This window comes from Magnolia sinica, chromosome 7, assembly GCF_029962835.1.
Source record: "Magnolia sinica isolate HGM2019 chromosome 7, MsV1, whole genome shotgun sequence".
NCBI lineage: Eukaryota > Viridiplantae > Streptophyta > Magnoliopsida > Magnoliales > Magnoliaceae > Magnolia > Magnolia sinica.
Genome location: NC_080579.1, coordinates 89,176,235 through 89,199,612, shown reverse-complemented (window position 1 = coordinate 89,199,612; position 23,378 = coordinate 89,176,235). Strand labels below are relative to the sequence as shown.

General features: G+C 40.3%; 1 protein-coding gene across 2 annotated transcripts; it reads left to right on the top strand.

The window, feature by feature from the left end:
* The first annotated feature begins 813 nt into the window (after positions 1 to 813).
* LOC131251656 (protein PHOTOSYSTEM I ASSEMBLY 2, chloroplastic) lies at positions 814 to 22,438 on the top strand. Of its 2 annotated transcripts, XM_058252516.1 has the most exons (6): positions 814 to 972; positions 6,344 to 6,444; positions 16,893 to 17,067; positions 18,374 to 18,466; positions 21,952 to 22,082; positions 22,245 to 22,438. In XM_058252516.1, the coding sequence occupies exons 1-5, from the start codon at positions 882 to 884 to the stop codon at positions 22,080 to 22,082; spliced, it is 591 nt and encodes a 196-aa protein (XP_058108499.1). In that variant the 5' UTR covers positions 814 to 881; the 3' UTR covers positions 22,245 to 22,438. The 2 variants fall into 2 exon arrangements, with proteins under 2 accessions (XP_058108499.1, XP_058108498.1); XM_058252515.1 differs by having other exon boundaries at positions 815 to 972; positions 21,952 to 22,303.
* The last annotated feature ends 940 nt before the right edge of the window (positions 22,439 to 23,378 follow it).

Sequence of the window (23,378 nt, the reverse complement as noted above, 5' to 3'; positions counted from 1 at the left end):
AAGCTCCTGCCCGTTCCCAGCTGGGGACAGGACGCAATCCGCGTCCCGTATCAGTGGCCTGCGATAAATGATTGATACGTAAGAAAACAAAGCAACGGTCTAGAATTGTCGTAAACGATCAGATGGATAGAATCATATGGTGTGGAAAGCGTCTGGAGGGGACTCGGCTTCGGCAGTGCACTGGAGCTCAGCACTGGTCGCGTATTGCGTCCATCCATGATGTATTCATCTTATCCATTCCGTCCATCCATTTTTCCAGCTCATTTTATAGTATAAGCACAAAAATGAGGGGGATACAAATCTCATGTGGACCACACCAAAAGAAACATGCTTACCATTAAAAACTTCCGACGGCCCACTGTAATGTTTACTTGCCATCCAACTTGTTGATTAGATCACACGACCTGGATGAAAGGAAAACACATTTATCAGCTTCATCCAACAACTTTTGTACCCCAATAAGTTTTTAGTGGTCTGAGTCCAATCACCACCATTTCTCATGGTGAGATCCACCTGAGATTTGGATCAGCCTAATTTTTGAGATTTTGATCTAAAATGATCTGGAAAGATGGATGGACTGCGTGGATAAAACACATACATCATAGTGGGGCCCACATAGATTTTTCCAGCACTGATCAGTACCGAGCTCGGTAATGGAGGGGTCATTACCGAATCCGAGTCCGTCTGGAGACTTTCAGAATTCATCAACTGTGGGTCCCATCATATCAACGGTCAGTAAGACAGAACCATGGGCCCACTCGTACAAAATTGACGCATCAGGACTGTATCGACGTTCTAATGCATCAGGACCTTATATTTACTCAACGGCTCATATCTCGTCGGTGAGTGAGAGAGAGAGAGAGAGAGAGCATAGGTTGGAGATGGGTGCAGCTTCCCACCTCTCGTCTTCTCTGCTCTTCCCATCCCTCATCCCACGTCCCATTCCCGCCAAAATCAACGGCCAAAACACCAGTATGATTTCCCTTCTTCTTAAAACTCCCATTTTCTCCAGTTTCTTGATGAATATTTACATATCTGCCCCTTATCTTACTGGTTATCATTCTCTGAAATCTACTGTATATGAATCAAACACCAAAAGAAAAGAAAAGAAAAGAAAAACTCTGTTGTATTAAAAGTTGGGAATTGAATTCTAGTTGGAATTCAAATCCAGCAAAAGGCTATTTTTGAATTCCTCTTGGGATGGTGGTTTTAAAATTCCTGGGAATTGAAAACCCTCCAATGGTCATATTTTTTAAACAGAACTGATCACCTACAGGCTACAGCCGCCTATACCACTACAGGGTATTTTCAGACACAGAAACTCACTTTCGGGAGGGGTATTTTTATTTTTGTGTGGCTGAAAATGCCCTGTTTGTACTACATTAGCGGTGCAGGAGCATGTAGGTGATCAGTTCTCAATTTTCAAAATCCCTATAATTGCAAATCCCAAAGGGATAAAGCTGCATGCTCTTCCCCTTCTTCCCCCAAATTCAGTTCTCTCTCTCTCTCTCTCTCTCTCTCTCTCTCTCTCTCACGCGCGCGCGCCATTTCTGAAATCCATTTTGGTGGATGAGCCACTGTTGCAGCCATCCTCCATGGTACTAGGCTCGTTGCTTTAAAAAAATTTATTTATTTTATGATGATGACGACCACAATGACAATGATGATGATGATGAAATTGGTGGGCCGCTGATCATTGGAGCTGCTTTTTTCTTTTTCTTTTTTAATTATGGGCCCTACAGAATGATTGTCTTAAAAGTTGCATGTGTCATATTGGCACAGTTGATATGATTTAAATCATCGAGTTCCCTCTCCTTCGAAATATGTGGTAGAATTCCAGGCAATTCTTTCCTAGCATCTAAACACAGTTTTTAGATTCCACAAAATCAAATTCTAGTTTGCTGAATATGACCAACAGAATCAAATTCTTGGGAATTTGTATCCCAGTTTTGAATTCTTAAGTAATTCCTCAAATTCTACATTGCCAAATGACACCTAATTTACAAAACTTTGGTTTGAAATTCCATTTTCTGAGTTTTTACGAGTGAGGCCCACAGGTGATGGTCTTGGTCGTTGATCTGATGGATGTGCTAGAATGTTGTTTTTCATGGTAGAGATGTCCTATGTGCATAGCCTTTAGATTTGGACCATTGTTGTATTCTTTCATTTGGGACCAAAAACTAAAGTGTTATGACTGTCCCATTGGGTAGGTTTTTGGCGTGTGGTCTGTCTGCTGTGGGTTGTCTTGACGGTCTGGATCACTGAACCGTTTGCGCTGTTTTCTCAAACACTTGTGCTCAAGGATCCATGCATATCCTAGGGCCAAGGATCATACACTTCCTCATTTCATGACCCATAGAAACTGAGACAACTGCATGTTCTAGCCAATCATTCAGATTCATTCAGGCATCTTATCTCTGAAGCAAGCATTCTATAATCCTGATATGCTTGAAAATGAGTAATATATCCATATCATATCCATTTGCCTCAATGGGGTGAACATTCACTCAATTAAGGTCCATATCATACTTAAAAGGTTTGCTTGTGTTTTTTTTTTTCCTTATGAGTTCATTTCCTTTTGTTTTGCGTTATTGTTTCGATCGGTTTTTTAAACCAACAGATTGAGTGGAGAAAGTCTAGAGATTAGGATTCAGGTTTCTTTACAAATTTTGGAATACACAAACTCGATTGTGTTTTTCAAGAAAGTCTTAGAGATTAGGAGTTGGTGCAAGTGTCGGTGGACTTTAGACACTCTAGGTGGCACATGTTCCTAGAGAAAATATAGGCAGTGGGAAATCCTTAGAATTGTGTTGTGGGGAGTTTTTTCACAAGTTCAAAATGTGAGTGAGAGTAGTGATTTAGAAAGAAATCTCTTGTGGTGTGAGTCTAGGAAGACTCTAGAGTGTGGTGAATATAATAAAACATTGTACGTCTTATGGTGATATAATACAAATTTTACATTCTTGTGGCCCATCTCATGCTTTTTCACCAAAGGAGTAATATCAAGTTATCTCTATAAAATTGGCATTAGAGCAAGGTTACAATCATGAATTTTTATTTATTTATTTTTGTACAGATCTTAAAAGGTTTTTTGAGTTGGTCCATACAAGACATGATGATTTTCTTGAACGAAAATGATGCTTTCTTGAATGGATAAAAGGAAGGGATTGAAATCTTACAAGTGGATCAAGTGTGGACTCATGTGGTCAATCCTTAGTGTTTGATTTGCAAATGAACGCTGAAAAGATATGTGGATTTGGTGAGGAATCAAATAGATTGGATCCGGTGAGAAGCCTAGTCAAAGTTTGGGAGTGGGTTTGTGATCAACATATCAATACCACACAAAGTGTGGCTCATGCTTTATCATCTAAATTTGATTCGGTAAAGTTTGCATGGCTGTTGGTGGTCAGCAAATCATTAGATGGAAACAACTTGATTAGACGTGGTCCTTGCCGTGATGGTTGTAGATTTAGAAAAACCTACGTGGATTATTGAAATTGTGTTTTATGCAGAAATGGAAGAACTAGTTTTGTTTTGTTTTTTTTTTTGAAAGTGATACTTTATTAATCAAAGGCAAAAAGAAAGATAGAGAACAATAAAAGAAGAAGAAGAAGAAGAAAATAAAAACCTACAAAAACCCTAAGCTAAAAATACAACAAAAAACTAGCTAACCCCAAAACTGGTCGCTTCTTCACGGTGCCCAATCTTGAAACAATAGAACGACTCTATTGAAAACCCCCGTGCTCGCAATGCTTTTATTGCGAAAACATCAATCGTTTCTTTCTCCCCAAACTGACCACAAGAATGCCAATCCTTTCTTTAGTAGGGATAGGGACCCACACCCAAATGTCAGCCGTAAAAGGACGATGAAGGAAAATGTGATTGATCGACTCTGCGTGGCAATAACATAGAAGGCAAATATTGGGAAGGATCATTCCACATTTACAGAGGTTATCAACCATAAGCACTCTTTTTCTGCCCACCAGCCAACCAAAAACCGCAATTGGGGATGTGTAAGACTAGACCTCTCTCCTCAGGCTACAGAGAATACCAAGACCAGGTTGCTCCAGCTCCTTATAAAAAGATCACAATGGAAGAGCTAGTTAGAATCTCAATCTCGTCTAAGACTGTTCTGCAGGAAGTGAATTTTAAAGTATGCCTTGAGTTACCATATCATCCTCCCCAATTCGTTTCAATTGTCAGATTATGGGGACTCGATTTGCTTACATCTTCATCAATGTGTTAAGATGTTAAAGAAAGAAGAAGAAGAAGCCGAACAACATGCGACATGTGTGCATTAAGGTTGTTAGATGTGGCTTTGTTTAGTTGGGGGTTAGTTGTGATTGGCACACTAATTGTTAAGACTAATTAGAGGTTAGTTATGGATGTTCTATAAATGCTATATTTAGGAAAATAGTAGAAAAACTTTTGAAATTTTGGAATGAAAACTAATTTTCCCTTCTAAGTAGAGAGAAAGAGAGAAGAAGAGGAGGAAGGAGATTTTCCTTCTCTTGCTTTTTTAAAGATTGGGTTTGATCGACGCTTAGGGCACCTACGGATATCCAATCTTAGAGGATTTTCGACGGTCCATGCTTGTCCTTGTTACAGGAGGCCAGGTCAAGTCTTGCTAAACTCACACCATGAGATGTTTCCTTCCAACACACTACCCTCATGTTTTGGAGCTCTCCAAAAAAACCTCCTACAACACCTATTTATAAGGAATTCCCACTACCTACATTTTCTTTAGAAAAATGCATTGCCTAAAGACTCTGGAGTCTAGGTGCCTAATTTCTAGGTCTTTCATGAGAAATCCAATCATGTTTGTGCATTCTAAGAATTTCTTGAGAAAATGATTTCTAATTTTTAGGACTTTATTTATAAACTCTACAAATAGATCTTTCAAAAAAAAATCTACAAATGTGGTTTAAAAACCTGATCAAAACAATTATGCACAATAGAAGCAAATTAAAAAAAAAAAAAACCTTGGATTGCACGGCCTTAGGGCCATACAAAGCAGGTCTCTCCCAAAATGTATCTTTTAACTCAAAAGATATGATGCCAAATTTCATTTTAAAGAATTTCTTCTCCTCTCTACCATTGTATTTGCTTTACAAAAGACCACACATGCACACACATGCATGGGAAAAGGTACTACGAGGTCGAGCTCATGAGAGCTTCCCACGAGGTCGAGCTTTGTGGGTCCCACCGTGATGTGGATCAGACATCATCAATCAGATGCACCCTTCCATGGTGGGCCATGAGCCTAAAACTCAGGTTGATCCATTACTTAGGTGGGCCACACCATAGAGAAAGTTGAGAGTGGATGCCCACCCACTGAAACCTTCTTGATTGTTTATAGGGCCCACTGAGATGTGGTTTAGACATCCAACCCATCCATTGTGTTGGATAAGAGATAAAACTAAATTTCAGGCCATTCCAAAACTTAGGTGGACCCCACCAAGTGCTTTTAGATGTTTTAGGCATGATTTCATGTGGTTTTAGATGGTGTGCCCCATCTGAGTTCCGGATACGACTGATTTTTGGGACATCCCATAACATAGAGGAGACCCACCAAATGCACTGCGTGGATGTCCATTGCACATCACAGTGGGGCCCAAAGAGCTCGACCACACACACACAAACACACACACATAGAGAGAGAGAGAGAGAGAGAGAGAGAGAGAGAGAGAGAGAGAGAGAGAGATGAAATGGTACTATGAGGTCGAGCTCTGTGGGCCCCATCTGATTATGTTTGGCACACATCACAATGGGGCCCACAGAGCTTGACATATATATATATATATATATATATATATATATATATATATATATATATATATATATATAAACCATCATACATACTAATCTTAGCAAAAACATTAATTATGACCTTCCCATACTCCTATGAATCTAGGACATGACCTTTGAGCTATGTCTCTTCGACTTCTATGCATATTCAAGACATTTACAAAATATATACTTTTTTTTTATTTTTCAAAGATTAACACTAAAGTATATGTTAAATGCATTTCTATTAGCTGATTGTCAATGCTTGCACAAAGTCTTATAGCCAAAATGCTTTCAGTACTTGCCTTTAAAAAAAACATTTAATATGTTCCATGGTACTCTATTGATTTCATTCCCCATGGGTTCTAGTGTCATTGCGAGATTTTAATTTTCAATTCTCTTGTTGCATAAATTTTCTATGTAGCCTTCCAATGGAAGATTTGAAAGAAAGTATCGAAATATTTTTCACTCCGTCATCTCAACTTACACTGTTTCCATATGCTTAAACACTTGTTCTTGCCATGGACTAATGTTTCCATTTGCTTCTAAATGGCAGTAAACTCTAGGTCAGCTGGATTTCATGTCAGATCCAGTTTGGAAGATGACAGCTGTACTCAGAGGGACCCTGATCATTCATCAGAAACATTGAAAGTGAAGGTTCGTACACTAGCATGATTACATTCATTTACACTAGCATGATTATATTTATTGTATTTCTCTTTATGTTTTGGTCTTCTCTTAAAAATTTGCAAATCAAGTTGTCAATTCATTGAATGCTTGAGTGCCATCCATATCCTTCACAAAAATATGATCCATCACGCCAATAGCCTCTCTCCTTTCTTGTAAAATGTACGCCATTGTTAATGAAGAAGGAAGTTTCTTTTACCATGATGATACACCACAATACAAGTCCATTGAGGCAAGATATTGTAACCGTTATCGTGCTAAGTTCTAGGAAATTTTTTGGGGCCTATTTAGATGGTTAGGAAAATGCTTATTTTGGGATTCTTTTTTCTGGCGCTATCCACGTTTGGGTGGACAGGATTGCTATTTTTGTTCCCGTTGCTAATAACACACAACACCATGCTACCACAATCCTTGCTTTACACCCCAATATGTACTTCGAGTGAACATGTTTCATCTCATTTACATGTTTGGGTGCTGCTCAACCTTTCCATCTATGTGAGGTAAGAAATTAAAGCTTGCCCATGTTAGTTGAATAGTTGTTTGTGACTTTACGTTGCTTGGTTTGTAGACACGTATATTTCTGGACCGTGGGCTCTCTCTCTCTCTCTCTCTCTCTCTCTCGACCGTGGGCCTTCTCTCTTTGGACCATGGGTCGTTTCTCATTTTCCTCTTATTTCTCTTATTATTTTTCTTTCTTTTGTTTTTCTCATTTTCCCTTAGTTCCAAGGGTATTTTATATCATTTGAAACATCACTTAATATAAATAAGAAGGGAGCTGGTCTTGTAGCTCTAGTTGGAGTTTCTCTCTCCTGAAGGCTTTTTTTTTTTTTTTCCCTCTCCGATATGGTATCTGAGCAAAAGAGCTTCTAGGGTTTTCTCTTGTTCCTACCTTCTTGATCTTCCTTTCTCTTCTCTCTCTTTTCTTCTTTTCTTTCTTCTTCTCAGATTTTTCTCTCAATTTAAGAGTCTTTGAAGCCTAATCAGCGATTGAATGTGATTAACGAGGAGGGATCTTACAGCAGTTTCTGATTTTCTTTGAAGGGTCGTTGGATATCCAATTTTGATAAGCTATTTGGGAATTATTCTACCAGTTTTTTTTTTTTTTCAGAAACTGGTATGTAGCAGCTAGGGTTTGCTGGATATTTTCATTTGGACAGTTTTTTGGGTTCTTTTCGTCCCTGATTTACTATGATTCTTTTGCGATTATCAATCAGCTATTTAAGATTTGTTTTTCTTTTTTTATAATTATCAAGATTCGTTGATATCTGTGAATTTAGCTATAAGATCCCCTTCTCCTCTTTGGTGGTTGATTTGGAACTACGAGAATTGGTGCCTTGTTTTTAGTTTTTTTAGTCCTTTGTTTTTGGAGATTGTCAAAAGCAATATGATGCAGGACAAGGAAAATTAAATATGATATGCAAGATTGCAGGCTTAGATCACACCAATTCAGAAACAATCACACAAATTCCACATCCCACATGAAAATCCAAACATTCAATTAAAGGGGAATCTATGCGGGTCCAAGCCGACACAGGCTAGGACTGGACCAATAAAAATTAGAAACCAAACGATGTCAAAGGGAAATAAAATCAACTACTCATGCATAAAAAAATCAGTCCCTAATCCAAGGGATTCCCTAATTTCAATTCAAGGAACCCTAAGGTAATAGAAAGGGGCAAATCAATTAGGGATCATGTAATCTAGGGTTATGATTCATGAAAAACGGCTATGAGAGGATAAAAGAGGATAAAAACCTGAGCCAAAAGATGATCCCGCGTGTGGACAGCAACAATGGCCCAGACGGACGTGCGCGTGATCCCGGCCGCACGTGTGTGGGGCCCACTATTCAGAAAAAGGCCACCTTGACCCTGGTCGGCCAGGTATGGACTCCAAAACCTCCAAATTTCAGCTCGATCCGATGTACGGTTTGTGCGTGGTGCTCCGCCGAAGTTTCAGCCCGCCTGCTGAAATCTGGAAACCTGCTGTAATGAAGAAATCTAATGCAACAAAAGGACAAATTCGAAGTACGGATGGTGGGGGAAGATGGAAAAAAAAAAAGATGATGGAAGATGGGGGTGAATGGAGATCGATGTGGCTTCGCACCACGGTAGTTAGCCCTTCGAAAAGGGAGGGCTTCGCAACCACTTTTAAATTCTTCCACAACTCACGAAGAGAGCAGAAAAATAAAGCAGGAATTTTTTTATTAACTTCAATGAATGAAAAGAACTACAAGGGGTGCCTATTTATAGGGAGAACCCTATACCCAAAAACTCGCACCATGTGCGACACCTATTACTTGGCGATGAAGTAAACTAAAATAAAAACCAAACGAGGAAATCTAAAGCGTTCACGATGTTCTAAATAATAACAATAAGCAAAACCTAAAATATAAAACCAATCTGACGAGTGGGCCACGATCATGAGATCCCATGGTGGGCTTTTCTTGACTATCGGGCCACTTTTCTGAACCAAAACTTGACTTCTAGCTATGAGGCCCTCCCTGGACGTCGTCATCGAGGCAGATCGATGGTGGGGTCCTCCATTTACGTACGTACGTGCGTAGGGGTGGCGGCGTGAGTGCGCGTGATGTCCCCATCAATTCTCCCCGGCTGCAAAGATTTCGCCACTGGAGAAATAAAACTCCTGAATCGCTTCAGGATGTCAGGATCAAGTCTCTGAAGCTCCTCCTCAGTGAGCCACGTGCTGCTTGAAGCTGGGCGTAACTTCCATTTAACCACGTACTTCTGAAACCCGCCGTCCGACGTTGAAATTATCTGATGGTCCTGGATATCCTCTATTTCTTTTTTGGGTGTGTGAAGGTTAGGTATGGGAGATAGAGGCTGGGAAAATGAGTCGGGAATGATAGGTATGGGAGGTAGAGGCTGGGAAGATGGGTCGGGATGGGTAAGTATGGGAGGTAAAGGCTGGGAACATGGGTTGGAACGGGTAGGTATGGGACGTAGAGGCTGGAAAAATGGGTTGGGAAGGATAGATATGGGAGGTAGAGGCTGTAAAAATGGGTTGGGACGGGTAGGTATGGGACGTAGAGGCTGGAAAAATGGGTCGAGAAGGATAGGTATGGGAGGTAGAGGCTGGGAAGAAAGGTTAGGAACAGTAGATATGGGAGGTAGAGGTTGGGAAAATGGGTTGGGAAGGGGCCATGGTTCAAGGGATAAATATGAGGAATCAGGATGGATGGGCGAAGGGCCGGACAAAGTATCAGCGGTCCTCTGAAAAGTAACTAAATCCTCCACATCGGATGTGAAACTAATTCCCATGAAAGGTGGAAGATTTATCTCATACACATTGAGACCGTTTCGTTTTATAATTTTGACGAGTCCAGCACTACACGCGTGTAACTTACGAACGGCCCTCGAAGGATACTGCTCGGGCCTGATGTAGACCATCACAGAGTCCCCAATATTGAATCTTTTGAAACATTTATACTGGTCTGTATAAAATGTGCAATGTTCATTATTAGTCATGATCTTCTGCCTGATTTCTTGATGCCATGAATGAATGTGATGCGCAAAAGACTTTGCAGACTTTGACGGCCTATGGGACAGTGACATAGGGACAAGATCAATAAGTTTCCTAGGTTTATAATCAGTAACGACTTCACAAGGACTTAGACCTGTGGACCTATCGACAAACTTATTCAACGTGAACTCAGTTGTAGGTATTACGATATCCCATATTCTGGTGTGCTCTATATCCTTCCTAAGGGACTCATCCGGTAGATCATCAGGAAAGATATCACGTAACTTATCCATTACCGGAATGGCCTCAGTGGGTAACTCTACACTAGCCGCTGGTACACTCTCTCCAGCCACAAGGCCACACATGTTGTACCCCTCAAAATAGTGGTCTTTATATCTCTCATGGGGTGGGTGTCTGGGTGCACACCCATAATTGATTCCTTGACCAACTCCATTCATTGGTGTATCCTCCAGGCCACCTGCTTGAGATTGGACATCTACCCCAATGGTGGGGTTTGTCCTAGCGATGGTCTTTAGTCGGGTAATACGTACATCAAGCTGTTCACAGCATTGGTCCATTTCCAAGCGCTTAATCATAGACTCCAACGTCTGAGATATCTTGTTTAGTGACTCTTGCAATTGTTCCATGTTTAGTGTAGGGTGCAAACCGAAACCGCGACCCGTACGTGTGGGCATACACTGACTTGCTCAACCTAAATACCTTCTATGACAACTATATGCGTCTAAAAACTAAATGACCCTACGAGACTCTATATGAAGGAGACTACACACTGTTACTAAAATTCAGCTATATATATATATCAGAGACTACGGTTTTCTATCAGCTATATATGATGGACTGAATGCATGAATGACTCAAACAAACTAAACCAAATTTGATGCAGGACATGGAAAATTAAATATGATATGCAAGATTGCAGGCTTAGATCACACCAATTCAGAAACCATCACACAAATTCCACATCCCACATGAAAATCCAAACATTCAATTAAAGGGGAATCTATGCGGGTCCAAGCCGACACAGGCTAGGACTGGACCAATAAAAATTAGAAACCAAACGATGTCAAAGGGAAATAAAATCAACTACTCATGCATAAAAAAATCAGTCCCTAATCCAAGGGATTCCCTAATTTCAATTCAAGGAACCCTAAGGTAATAGAAAGGGGCAAATCAATTAGGGATCATGTAATCTAGGGTTATGATTCATGAAAAACGGCTATGAGAGGATAAAAGAGGATAAAAACCTGAGCCAAAAGATGATCCCGCGTGTGGACAGCAACAATGGCCCAGACGGACGTGCGCGTGATCCCGGCCGCACGTGTGTGGGGCCCACTATTCAGAAAAAGGCCACCTTGACCCTGGTCGGCCAGGTATGGACTCCAAAACCTCCAAATTTCAGCTCGATCCGATGTACGGTTTGTGCGTGGTGCTCCGCCGAAGTTTCAGCTCGCCTGCGGGCCGAAATCTGAAAACCTGCTTCAATGAAGAAATCTAATGCAACAAAAGGACAAATTCGAAGTACGGATGGTGGGGGAAGATGGAAAAAAAAAGATGATGGAAGATGGGGGTGAATGGAGATCGATGTGGCTTCGCACCACGGTAGTTAGCCCTTCGAAAAGGGAGGGCTTCGCAACCACTTTTAAATTCTTCCACAACTCACGAAGAGAGCAGAAAAATAAAGCAGGAATTTTTTTATTAACTTCAATGAATGAAAAGAACTACAAGGGGTGCCTATTTATAGGGAGAACCCTATACCCAAAAACTCGCACCATGTGCGACACCTATTACTTGGCGATGAAGTAAACTAAAATAAAAACCAAACGAGGAAATCTAAAGCGTTCACGATGTTCTAAATAATAACAATAAGCAAAACCTAAAATATAAAACCAATCTGACGAGTGGGCCACGATCATGAGATCCCATGGTGGGCTTTTCTTGACTATCGGGCCACTTTTCTGAACCAAAACTTGACTTCTAGCTATGAGGCCCTCCCTAGACGTCGTCATCGAGGCAGATCGATGGTGGGGTCCTCCATCTACGTACGTACGTGCGTAGGGGTGGCGGTGTGAGTGCGCGTGTGCGCGTGATGTCCCCATCACAATAGCTGGTTGTAGCAGTTTTTTTTTTTTTTTTTTGTATCTATTAGTATAAAGTCTTGATATTTAGTATTATTTTAATGGTTTGGGATTAAATATGGCTTCCTCATCAACATTTGAGATAGATAATCCCATCACCTCCAAGATGGAGATGTTGATTATTTATTTTGAGAATTTTGGGTTGTAGATTACAACTCATAAACTTAAGTCCAGTCTAGCAATTATTTTCAATTGTCAAAAGTTGGTGAGATTTTGTTGGAGGAAAGTAAAAGTTGGGATATATTAATGATAGTATAGCGGACCCTTTTATAAATTCTCTTTCTTATAAAGAGTGGAAATCGAACGATTTGTTAGTTATGTCCTGTCTCCTGAATACCATGGAACAGGAACCCAATGTATTCAAAATTGGTACGTAACGCGTAATGGTCATAACCATTACCCGCTACGGGGTCGAAACGGTTGTAACGGCCATTACAGAAAAAACAGGCCGTAAAGGCCCTACAACGGTCCTGTAACCGTTTTTTCAAAAAATAAAAAAGAGCCGTAATGGCCGTTATGGCCCGTATCATAACAGTAACGGTGGTAGCCGTTACTGTTACCGTTTTGGAACACCTTGATGGAACCAAAGGTTAGTGAATGACTTTTTTTGTTGTCCATTGCTCATAAAATTTGGTTAACTTCTTCCAAATTGTATGCTTATTAGGATAATATAGCCTAGATTTACAAGATTTATTAGGAGATTAGTCATTTGAGATAGAGAGAGATCATTGTCTGATTATTATGCTAAGGTGCATGGTTTGTGGCAGGAATAATCTATCTTAAATGATCTTCAATTTGTTTGTTCTACAAATTCGGAGGTATATAAAAAAAGTGTTGAGAAGAAAATGATATTTAAATTAATAGCAAGTCTTAATTATGAGTTTGAACCTATTTGATCTCAAATTCTTGGTTCTCCTAGTTTACCTTCACTTAGCAGTGTATATGCTTTGCTTTTACAAGATGAGAAGTGCCATTATATATGGGTTGATTGTAGTTGAGATATATGTCATAGTGACAAGATTAAAGAAGTTCGATAATGCAAGTGCTAGCCGAGATAGACGTATAAGAGGAAGTTGTAATGGTGGTTGAGGTTGTGGTTGTGGTATTGGCCATGGTTGTGGTATGGATTGCTTGTGCACTCATTGTGTTGGATATGGACATATTGTTGATCACCCCCAATGTCCCAACTAAGGATCTGCATTGACGATCACCTTACCCCTTCTGCCCTTTCTCTCACATCTAGGCAAAGCCTCAAGCATGCCCTGATGGATTACCCCCAAACTAGCTAATTCTCTACAACTCTTTCCAATGTTGATGGATCTAGGACTTATGGGCGGAGAGATTTAAATACCATATTCCTTGATCAGTTGGAGCAGCACAAAATAGTCTTCATCTCGTTCCCCGAATACCACCCCCAAGAGGTATCCGACGTGGTAGATGGTATCCTTAATCCATTTCTTCTTTATGATAATGGCCACTAGAGTTGAAAGGTCCTCCTGCGAAGAAGAGGAAGATAATCGAGCTAACAATTGTCTAAAGTGAGGAGATAACAAGGGCCCCGTCCAAGGAATCCCCATTAAATAGAAGAGAAAATGGAAAGAGTGCCAACGCCAAGTAGATCTGCGGGGAGGGGAAGGGGCATAATAGCCAAAGGAGGGTGCCCAACAACATATGCCGTGGGTGGGGGCAATGAGAAGATAGGGGGGTATGGAAGGGCTCAAAATCTAAGGGAATAGAGTCGTCCTCATCCAAAGTTGATCGTGATAAGGTCGAAGCCCTTTCATCTCTGGATGCCTCAGAAGATAAGCCTCCAGAAAGATCTTCTACTAAAGGATAACGCAATAGATCTCCACGGTTTGAGACGGCACCAGGGGCCAACCTGTCACCCTTAAGATCTATTGGCTCTTAGCCCGTTGGATCTGATACCTGAAAAGAGAATGGATTAGGACTGTTCAAACGCTTCAGGGAGTGGATGATGGGGATATGGAAGAGCTCAAAATCCGAGGGAATAAAGTCATCTTCATCCAAAGCCAACCTTGATAAGGTTGAAGGCCTTTCATCTCTAGACGTCTCGGAAGATGAGCCTCCAGAAAGATCTTCTACCAGAGGATCACACAATAGATCTCCACAGCCTGAGAGAGCACCAAGGGCTAGCCGGTCACCCTCAAGATCCTTTGGTGCTTGGTGGAAAGAGGGCTCTACTTTGCTCGAAGGCTGAATAAGGATTGAGAGGGAGCCTGCTGGATCCGATACCTAAAAGGAGGATGGATCAGGACCATTCAAACGCTTCAGAGAGTGGATGGATGAGACTGAGCTAGATGGACAATTGTCCAACGCAGGATGGATATTCCCAAAAGAGGGGTGGGATTCACACCCCGGATTTGAATTTGAATCGAAATTAAAAAATGCTCTAGCTGGATTCGACGTCCCTGATGCTAGGTGTTCGTCAGAAGGCTTCAACAACGGTTCAACAAGGACTGGAGAGGCAGAGGAATAAATGGTGCCAATCCTTTCTTCAGCAGGGATAGGGACACCTGTCTCTCCCGGGATGGATACACGGAGAGAGGGCTGCGAACGAGGAATCTCCAGAGGACACATGGATAGGGCCTTTGCTGTTGCCTGGTGCATTCTCTAAGGCAGAGATGACTGCCTCGACATCCTCTCTCATTCACTGGATTTGCACCTATCCCCTGGATCCTTTAAGAGTTGCTGCCTCAAGGCCATGTGGCGCCCCTCAAGGGAACGGCTTTCAGCAAATCTGACTTTTAATATCTTGTATGGTTATGTCGGCATATCTGACTTTTAAAAGCCAGTGGTTGACACCCATATATATATTTCTGACATTGACACGTTTCCTTGTCTGAGTTACATAGGTTACTAGCACCCATGATGTAGCAAGTCCTAGTATTGGCATTGGCATTTTACCAATACCTCTAGTATATATAAGCAACTGGGTTCTTAGCTTATATAAGGAAGAAGTGAATCCAAAGAAAGTAGATACTTTTTGACAACTGCAGTTTGAAAAGTCTACAAGTTCCAAACAAGAAAACCATGATAAGTAATTCTCATTCATTGTTTGATATTATTCTAGGAAGAATAACATGCATTAAATATGGAATTATGTTCTGGTGACCCTGTTGAGAAATAGGAGTAAGGCTGCTGGATAGGAAGATTTATGGTCCTGATGCATCGGAACGATTTAGCTAATGGGTGCCCACTGTGATGGGAATGACCCAAAACTCTTCCTGATAGATAGATCCTAGCCATTCAATCTTTAACGTTTTTGTCTAGGTCATTACCAGTGTTTTAAATATCGACGATATCGGCGGCCGATATATCCCATGATATTTCTTGCATCCCACCTGTGCGCTACGAAACACGCAAGTAGTGGGATATATCCCACATGTTCGATCCGGTGAACGTTTTTTTTTAAATTTTCGATCCTTTTTTTAATTTAAATCATGTTAAATTGGTGTCAAATTGTTACAAATCCATGTTTTGCATGAAAAATCATGGATTGGGAGCTTCGATTTTGAGATTTGGAGAGAAGGACCAAGTTGCGAAAAATTGAAAAAAATTAAAAATTTTCCAATTTCTCGCAAATTGGTTGCAATCTGTGTCTAAACATAAAAGCAAACATGTATTTAACATAATTTAGCGATTATTTATTTTTTTTTTTTGCTTTTGAACGTATTGCTTGTGTTTCCACATGTATTCTTACATTTATAAATTATATGAATAAACTTTGAATATACTTGCATTAATTCAGTTAGACAACGCATAGAGTAGGACCCCATACACACACAAAAAAAAAAAAAAACCTATTATGTGCACTTGTTTTTTCTAATATTTTGATTTGTAAGTGTGTATTGACGTCTTTTTTAACAATCACTGAAATTTCATTGAAGAATTCGACCAATTTCCAATGTTTCCCCTTATTTCCAACAACAGTGATACATTACACGATACAATCGATGTATCCCATGTGATAACCGATACGTAGCTGTATCCCAAGGGTGCGATACGTAACGTGATACCGATATTTTGAACATTGGTCATTACTGTATTTTTCTGTTGATGTTCTTTAAGGTTACAGATGAAAGAGTTAGGAACTTCCAATCTGGGAGATTTTTGGGCATCTAGTACTAATGCTAGCATGCTTCGGATCAATGGTCTGGATTGTCAAACCATTGGGTCCCACTTGCATCAGGACCTTATAGTTGTCACTTTGTTATTACCACATCAGAAGAACTCTCATTGTATCAAATGAACTTGTTGAAGGTTTTAGGTGAGGTTTTTTCTTCAAGGAATGCTAATATGGAGGCCACTTCCTAGAAGTTCTATGCAGTTCCTTCATTTACATGCTTGATGATCGAGACTATTGTTCTGGTGGGCCACCATGTGGATAGGCCATATTCCAAAATCAAGAGGTTTGGACTGTGGTAACCACTCAATTGGTAGCTTGCAGAAAGGCATGGTTAGAGCAGCGGTCCACATTCAACCATTAAAGCTAATAACAACTGGATGGTCAGAGTTGTCTGATCACTGTTATTTTTATCCAATTGCTCATCCACATCGTGGCCCACCAGATTAACAGTCTTAATCACCATGCACATTTTCTATGTCAGGTGAGGAGGGAACTGCATAGAAATATGCAGCGACCTGCATATTAGCCTTCCTTTTCTTATTCTCTTCTCAAGAAGAATCCCAATTATCTCCTTTGTAAGATCTTTGGCATCAGTGAAGCATACCTTTTTTCTGGGGTTATGTTTTTTATTGCAGGAATCTCAGCCATCAGTTTCAAGACGCTGGTGTCTATGTACAACTTTAGCTTTGATAAATGCTTCTGGAACTTTCGGTTCTGTTCCCAAGGGGACTGCTTTGGAAATGATGGATGGTTCCCTTGCGAAAGAAAGACCCGTTTGTCGAAATTGTGGGGGTACTGGTGCTATAATCTGTAAGTATGACTTGCATATCTTTATTCCTTTTTTCTTTTATATCTTTTGCTTGTTTTGTTCGGCATATAGTGCACTTTGATAGTATAACTGTTTAAGATCTGTAATCACCCTCATCATCATCATGTCTAAGATTTGATGTATGCAAGCTATTTCTTCGTGCATTTGATTATCGTCCATTCTCTAACAGACATTATACGAGGAGCACTCAGCCCATTGACACTCTACCTTATGTGCCGATATGGCACATATGGTGAATGTATAATCCATCCATTAGGTGACTCCTACCTGTAGATTTGTGGCCCAAAAATTAGGCTGGTCCACTTATCATTTGAGCTGGGGGCCAATGTACAAAACATATCTCCAAAGCTCATCCATTTGTTTTATACATTGTGGTCAAACCAATGAGTGGATCATCCTGGCTTTTAGGCCAAGGCATCTGGTTGGTGGAAGCCACCTGACGGGCAGCTCAGATCTCGCACATGTATGCCATCTTGGCATGTTGGCTGTGGTGTTCATGCATGCAGGATTAGCATCATTATACACTACCATTTCGGGTGTGTCTCGCAACCCTCATATCTAAGTAGCACTGTAAATGGCTTGATGATCCTTCCACTATCTTTTCTTTCTCAGTTTAAGCAGTCTAGGACCTTATGGCCCCTTTGGACGTAGTGTGAAAACCAGGTTCAAAGAGAAAACCCTCTTTTTTAATTGGAAATGAGGGTTTTGCAGCCTGTTTGGATACCACCCACAATCATTGGCTGCGACTCGCCCAACGATTTAGGCGATAAATAGGTGAAACCCCTGATTGGTTTTTAAGAAAATGACGATTGTGGGTACCCTCCCCAGTCGACAATACATCCAAACGGGCCCTTAATTATGTAGCAACCAAGATCTTAAAAGCATTCATGTGGTGAAGTCATATTTCTTATTGTGGATCCTGACCACATTGGCATTTTAGTCATGTTTTTTTAATCATGTCTCTGTGGGTTCCTTGCCATTTTGGGCAGCCAACTACTCAAGCATAAACTTTCATGTGTGTGGGTGCTTCTTGCTTTGATTTTGCCTGGCAAGTGCCCCTCTATGACCCTAAATTGCTTGTTGTCCTTTGGGGCGTGCATGTGAAAGTTGTGCTGGGGGCAAATGATCTGCCATTTAAAATGCCAAACCCCAAATTGCTGGAAGAAAGCTAAGATGATGGTGCTTGTTGCTCTTTCTTATTCTCCATTTTTCTGTGGATTTGTAATGTAAATGCTTTTTATGGCTTCTGAAAACAGGTGTGAAATCGTTCCTTTTCTTTTGTTTTAGGTGATATGTGTGGTGGTACAGGAAAATGGAAAGCACTCAACAGAAAACGAGCAAAAGATGTTTATGAGTTTACAGAGTGTCCGAATTGTTATGGTATGTCTTTTTCTTTCATGCTTAATATTTTTCATAGTTGTGAAGGCGCTAGCAATATCTCGGTAGTCCTTTTTCGTATTTTAAATTCAAGGGGTTAGATCTTGCACTTTTCAAATGGGGGGAAAAAGTCACATCATGTATGACTATCATGTATCTTTGTGGAGAAATGCTAAGGTGAGAATGGAGGGATTTGTAGTACACTGCCAATATGGTGTGTGTGTGAGATTAGGTCATTCATCAAGTGGGGTCCACCTCCCGTGTGCTCAATGTGAAAATGTCTCTGCATTAATTACTCCCGGTGAGGAATCTCGAACACGAGACTTCCCGCTCTGATACCACTTTAATGCAGGACAACTAACCATTTGCTCTAAAAGCTTGAATTGATAAAGCATGGTGAATCAATCCATTTATCTTATAGCTCAGGCCCCATATCTCATGGGTTAGGTCCTCGGCCGAACCCCTCTCGTGAGCCTCACATCACATGGTTTTGCCTCACATGGATGGGGCCCGCCTCACACAGGCCGCCCACCCCAAGTGTGCCCTTGCATCCCACAGGCCACCCCACTTGAGCCTGGTGTGAAAATGCCACTACATTACTTTGCCCACCTAATTATTGGACCAGCCTTTTTTTTTTTTTTTTTTGTAAGCGCAAATTGAATAGGAGCCTCACATGATGACTAGACTGGATCTAGTACACATGCCATATTAGCCTGCATGACACAGATCACCTCTTTAATCTCCATCCATGAATGGCCTCAGCACATCCCATCTTAATGTTTATAGAATTTCATTGATCAGTGTTCAGCAGTCAATCATGATGTGGCATGTTCATATTTAGAATTCAGCTTTGTGGAATCTTCACAATACAAGATAATAAAATGCTACCAAAATATGGAGATTGACATAAACTTTGAGCTTATTAGATAGCTTTTGATGGGGGGTCGGTATTTTATTGATGAAGAGACCTTATTAAAGGTCATCAATCCACAAGTATGCAGTTCTGTTCTGATCGTTAGAGTTATCTATACTATATATGATGCAAATAGCTTTTGAACATTTTTGCCTCTGCAATTAGTCACCACTAATTAGTTTTTGGGTATGGCTGGCCCTTCATCAGGGTTATTTTGTCTTTTCAATTCATTGATGAGAGTAGCCTGCTCCCACTTCGTTTCCTCTTTGCATGTATAGCCCTCACTTTGTTACCTCTTTGCATGCACATAAGCGTGGTATAGGGGGACCATGCAACCAAGACTGTGGGGCCCACTAACCTGGACATCTGTTGTGCCAACTCATTTAAAGTTGTCAGCCCCCCAAAAAAAAAGTAGTTCTGAAGCTCAAATGGGCTACAGAAGGAGAACAAGGCCGCCCGCAATTGAAACCCTCTCCTTCTGCATGAAGTCCAAACCTAGGAAGCTCCATAATGCATTCGGCAGGACTGTATTTTGGAGGTGTTAGAATGCATTCGGCAAAGCTATTATACGAGTATGAAATAGCACCAACAGGTTATAGACACCCAATGAAAACAGAGAGTGAAGTAAATCTCTGACAACCGTAAGAGGAAGAATTTTGAAGTGTCTTGAGAATGATTAAGTTGTAGGGGGGAGTAGTAAAGAAACAATAATAACTCATGGAGACCAAAACAAGCCAGGGAGACTTTTCTTTACCTTGAGGTCCTGTTTGGATTCATGGAAAGCATAGGAAAGGAAACAGTGTTTCTTGGGAAACTTTATTTCTAGGAAATTGTGGGAAAGGAAACATTATTTTCCTCGTTTGCTCTTAATTAAGATTTTCCTAGAAATTTATGATCTATTTTCAAATTGTTGTTTGGCGAAAAAAAAAACTTTTGAAAAAATTCCGAGTGGTTAATAACAGGTGCCATATTAGCACATATTGCATATGCAAGATACTTGAAGATGGACTATGCATGTGGCACATCCGCATGTGTGGAGTGCTTTGCACGTGGGGGCACAAGAAAAGATGAGGTGTTACATGTGACACATTAGCACATGTGGGGCACAAGAGAGGATGGATGTTGTCGCATGTGGCACATTAACATGTGTGGAATGCTTTACACGTGGGGCAGAAGAGGAGATGGATGGCGACACTGGCACATTGGCACCTGTGGCATAGTGGTACATGTGGGGCATAACCGAAGATGGACAATGACTCATTTGACACATTAGCACATGTGAGGAAATTGAAGATGGACGGTACCACATTTGGGCTTAACCCCTAAGAAACCCATTTTCCTTCAATTGAGGGAAAATACCTTTCTTGGGGGGGGGGAATTTATTGATTTTTCCAACAAAGATAGAAAGTGGGAAATCATGTTTCTCACAAATTTCCACAAAGAAAAGCTTGACAGACAATGGATAGTGAATTTCATGGGAAACAATGTTTCCTTTCCTTTCCTTTCCGTGAATCTGAACAGACCCTAAGGCAACAACATAGGTTTACAAAAGTCATCTCATTAGTCATGTGAGTGTATTGAAACTTTGCATTGTACCTAGCTACTATTTTACGAAGGAAAGGTTGAGATCTCCGTTTGGAGTGCCCTTCATGTTCTTATTGAGCCTCTTCATCCGTCTCCTGTTATCTGCTTCTTTACAAATAATACATTCCCCATTCTTTGTTGACCTTCTATGGATTGGGAGCACTTTGTGTGCTCCTCTCGAGGGGGTGAGCATTTTTATCAATTTTCAACCTTGGTTAGCAATGTTGTGTGTTGACTAAATTATATCCATATCTACATGCTTGTTTTGGTAGTCAAGCAGTATTTCATCTATTTACATCAATTTGGATAACCAAGCAACACTATTGATATTTATTTATAGCTTGTCGTGGATCAATGTTGAACTTGTTCACTTACCAAGGATAAGGCCTTAGGAATGATGGGTGAAATGGGATATGAAAAGCCGGTTGCAAATAGGTGGTCCAGGGTTACTATGATGGTGGTGGTGGTGACAATAATATTCTTCCATGAAACTCAGTTCTCCCTAGCAGCATCTTCTGTTTCAGTAATTGGGTTTATAAGATTAAGCTTAGTTCTGTCTTTGAAGGAAAGGGTTTAGGTGTAGTTCCAAGCTCTAACAGAATCAATTGGAAAGTAGGAGCCTTCCACCATTCCATCAAGATGACCTTCAACTCCAATTTTGTACTCTTCGTATGTTTTGTTAATGTGTCTTTTGATATACACTTTATAGAAATGCAATTACTGACAAATATGGTCACATAGTCAAAATTATAATGTTAATCTTGAAAAAAGAAGAAGAAGAAGAAGAAGAAGAAGAGAACCCACACCCTAGGCCACATACTCAAAATTACAATCGCTTGCTTCATTTTTACACCCAAATCTGCTCCCCCTTCATGCAAATGTCATGTTTGTTGCCATAGAAGCTCTTTTTGCCCATCCATTGTCTTCTCTTGGACATCGAATTTCTACCATGTACTGATAATTTTATTTCATTTCTTTCATTTTGGTGCAGGCCGAGGGAAACTAGTGTGTCCGGTTTGTTTGGGGACAGGTTTACCCAATAACAAGGGTCTTCTTCGAAGGCCCGATGCACACAAACTTCTAGATAAGATGTACAATGGCCGCCTCTTACCAAACTCTTGAGTAAGTCTCCTCCTATCTGTTTTTAACATGGTCTAAGAAATTCACATTATTGTTACAATTGATATTCAATGTTGTAAAAGGAAAATAGCTTTCGGGTTGATCCTTGTATCTTGGAGTGGGGTATGGATCTTGTAGCATCAATACTCCATGTTTTTGTTTCAGCTTACTCACCAGAGGAAATTACACACAAATAGCTGGTAAATATTCCTCATTTCGGGTCATTTTGATTGTGGATTATCGCCGCCAAAACAATATTCAAGGAGAGAGTACAAAAAAAGAAAAGAAGTATTATATCTTAACCTATGATGCACCAAAAAATTGTATAATTGTATTGCCTTTGTTTTTCCCCCCTTTTCCTTTTGTTTTTCTCTCAAGGATGTGTGGAAATTTCACCTATTGCCCAAAGTTGAAAGGGATTTTTACTGGAAAAATCCTCAAGATTTCTTTTTTACCCCCAAGAAGCGAGGGAATGGACTTTTATGAAGTCCTAAAACAATCACTTAGAAGGTAAATGAGCAAAATAGCCTTTATCATTTTCTTTCCCTGACAAGTAATGAGTGAAGCATTGTGGGGCCCACATGGTGTGTGTATGACATCCAACCTTCCTAAAAGGTGCACCTTGCTATGATGATTAAAGGCTCCCAAAATGAAGCCTATCCAATGATAATGTAGACCAGCAAACATGTGTTGCCCACATGATGAATGGATCAATGTGTTTTGTGGGATGCACTTAACTGTTGCCCAGGTTGGGTGGGCCCCATGATGCTAGAATCCACTTAGGTAAAAATGGGGGGTATTGTTGTCATTTCACCCTCTAAAAGAATTGTTTCATGACCAAGTAAAATCCTCTCTTCTTCTTTTTTTGAAAAATAAGAAATATTAGGGGCTTTTACCTCAAAAGAAATTGAATTTTTCCAAATAATGCTTCAATTGGAAATTTCCGTGGGAACATGGATCCGAACTCCCTGGATTTACAATCCTATTGTGTTTGTGTTTGACACCCTGGATTGGGAATCAACTTTCATCCAAAAGTAGCTATGCATGGTATATTTACAAGGGTTTGAATTTAATTACTAAATTAACTTTTAATATCTTTAATTTGTGAACGTATGTAATGTTTGACACAATGGTTGTAATAAGCCAGTTGAAATATATACTTTGCTCGAAAATGATGAAATTCCACGTCTCGGATGGGCCACGAGCACAGGCTCATATCCGAGTGACTAACCAATGATTTTTAACCATTGATTTAAATATACAATGTTTGGACGGGGTTGATCATCATTTTAAAATAAT

Excerpts from the sequence above, each read along its gene's own strand:
- LOC131251656 (XM_058252516.1), top strand. The coding sequence starts at position 882 with ATGGGTGCAGCTTCCCACCTCTCGTCTTCTCTGCTCTTCCCATCCCTC. Across the intron at positions 973-6,343 it reads AATCAACGGCCAAAACACCA|TAAACTCTAGGTCAGCTGGA; the intron begins GTATGATTTCCC and ends TCTAAATGGCAG. Across the intron at positions 6,445-16,892 it reads CAGAAACATTGAAAGTGAAG|GAATCTCAGCCATCAGTTTC; the intron begins GTTCGTACACTA and ends TTTTTATTGCAG.